This window comes from Contarinia nasturtii, unplaced genomic scaffold (assembly GCF_009176525.2).
Source record: "Contarinia nasturtii isolate CC-2019 unplaced genomic scaffold, AAFC_CNas_1.1 Cnas_scaffold_4640, whole genome shotgun sequence".
NCBI classification, from domain to species: Eukaryota; Metazoa; Arthropoda; class Insecta; order Diptera; family Cecidomyiidae; genus Contarinia; species Contarinia nasturtii.
Window position 1 is genome coordinate 1 of NW_022201926.1, and position 1,181 is coordinate 1,181.

The window sequence follows — 1,181 nt, forward strand, 5'->3', positions numbered from 1 at the left end:
ACCTGTGCGCTTACGTTACTGTTTTAGCCTGTGCGGTTAAGGGTTAACTGCGTTCATACACAAGAAATTAATAGCTTGCGAGTGTTGATTTTCCTTAACTGATTTGTTCCATATCTCCAAAGCGAACGAAAAATGGTCTTGTGTATTCTATAAAACGTGAAGGCAATATTGAATTACTATTTGGCACAGCCAAATGTTAGTCTTTGAATTCTTACCAATTTATAGCATGTGGCAAACGTGATGCAGTTTAAAAGACGTGTTGTCTTCATGTCTCTCTTTTCGTTCATTGCCTCGTTTCTCTGAACTACTCGTAGCACTTCGTTGTACATGCCATTGTTGAAGAGTAAATCGCATAAAATTATTGGAGAAGTAGCGTCATCAAATAAGTCCGCAGTTTCAAAATTGTGAGCGATCTAATGAATAAGTAAGAAGTAGTTAATAATTCAGTACGTCAATAAAAGTTCTATTTCATAATTTACGTTTATTGCTTCTTGCGACATATTTAGCGAATGAAACATTCGCATTACAACTGGTCCAAAGTTAAAATTTTTAGGTGGATCAGGATGCGGATTATCACGAAGGAATAGTAAGCACTTCATCAGCAAGGAAAAGTGTTCCTTGCATTGTGACCTATCTATCACATGAATCCATGGTTTAAAACTTTTAATTAGCTCTTCCCTATTTTTGGCCCTTAGTTGGAATTCAATGGTTTCCACCACTGTATCCGGTTGAACGAATTTCCGGGTTTTCAATCGCTGTGATTCAAATTCAGTTACCCTTAAAAACTCTTTTGTAAATAATTTCCTCGTTGAACACACCGTTACTATGAATTACAACGAAATCGCATTAGCTTTAAATGATACTTGAATACCTCATTCAATACTTACAAGCATTTTGATGTATTGAATGCCCGAAAATCCGCAAATAATTTAATATCATCGTTATAAATACGACTATTCAAGAAACAAAGTATTTCTAGTATTTTTAATTTTATTTTATAGGTATATATTGTGTTTTTCTTCTTCTTATTTTAATACTGCATTATCGATAAAAACCATTTATATTGAGGAGTGCTGCAATGCATGCTAATAAATCTCGTCCATGTTTTTTTTAAATAGACATGAAAAATGTCATCCATTTAATGAAAAATTTAACTTTTTATTTGAATAAAAATGCAATTT

General features: G+C 32.9%; 1 protein-coding gene across 1 annotated transcript; it reads right to left on the reverse strand.

Moving 5' to 3' along the window:
- Positions 1-36: 36 nt before the first annotated feature.
- LOC116351072 (pentatricopeptide repeat-containing protein 2, mitochondrial-like) lies at positions 37-1,175 on the reverse strand. The gene is made up of 4 exons (XM_031783121.1): positions 888-1,175; positions 480-823; positions 216-413; positions 37-147 (listed from the first exon to the last, which is right to left on the reverse strand). The coding sequence occupies exons 1-4, from the start codon at positions 937-939 to the stop codon at positions 37-39; spliced, it is 705 nt and encodes a 234-aa protein (XP_031638981.1). The 5' UTR covers positions 940-1,175.
- Between the last annotated feature and the right edge of the window lie 6 nt (positions 1,176-1,181).

Excerpts from the sequence above, each read along its gene's own strand:
- LOC116351072 (XM_031783121.1), bottom strand. The coding sequence starts at position 939 with ATGATATTAAATTATTTGCGGATTTTCGGGCATTCAATACATCAAAAT. Across the intron at positions 824-887 it reads TTCAATACATCAAAATGCTT|TAACGGTGTGTTCAACGAGG; the intron begins GTAAGTATTGAA and ends TGTAATTCATAG. Across the intron at positions 414-479 it reads TGTCGCAAGAAGCAATAAAC|ATCGCTCACAATTTTGAAAC; the intron begins GTAAATTATGAA and ends CTTATTCATTAG.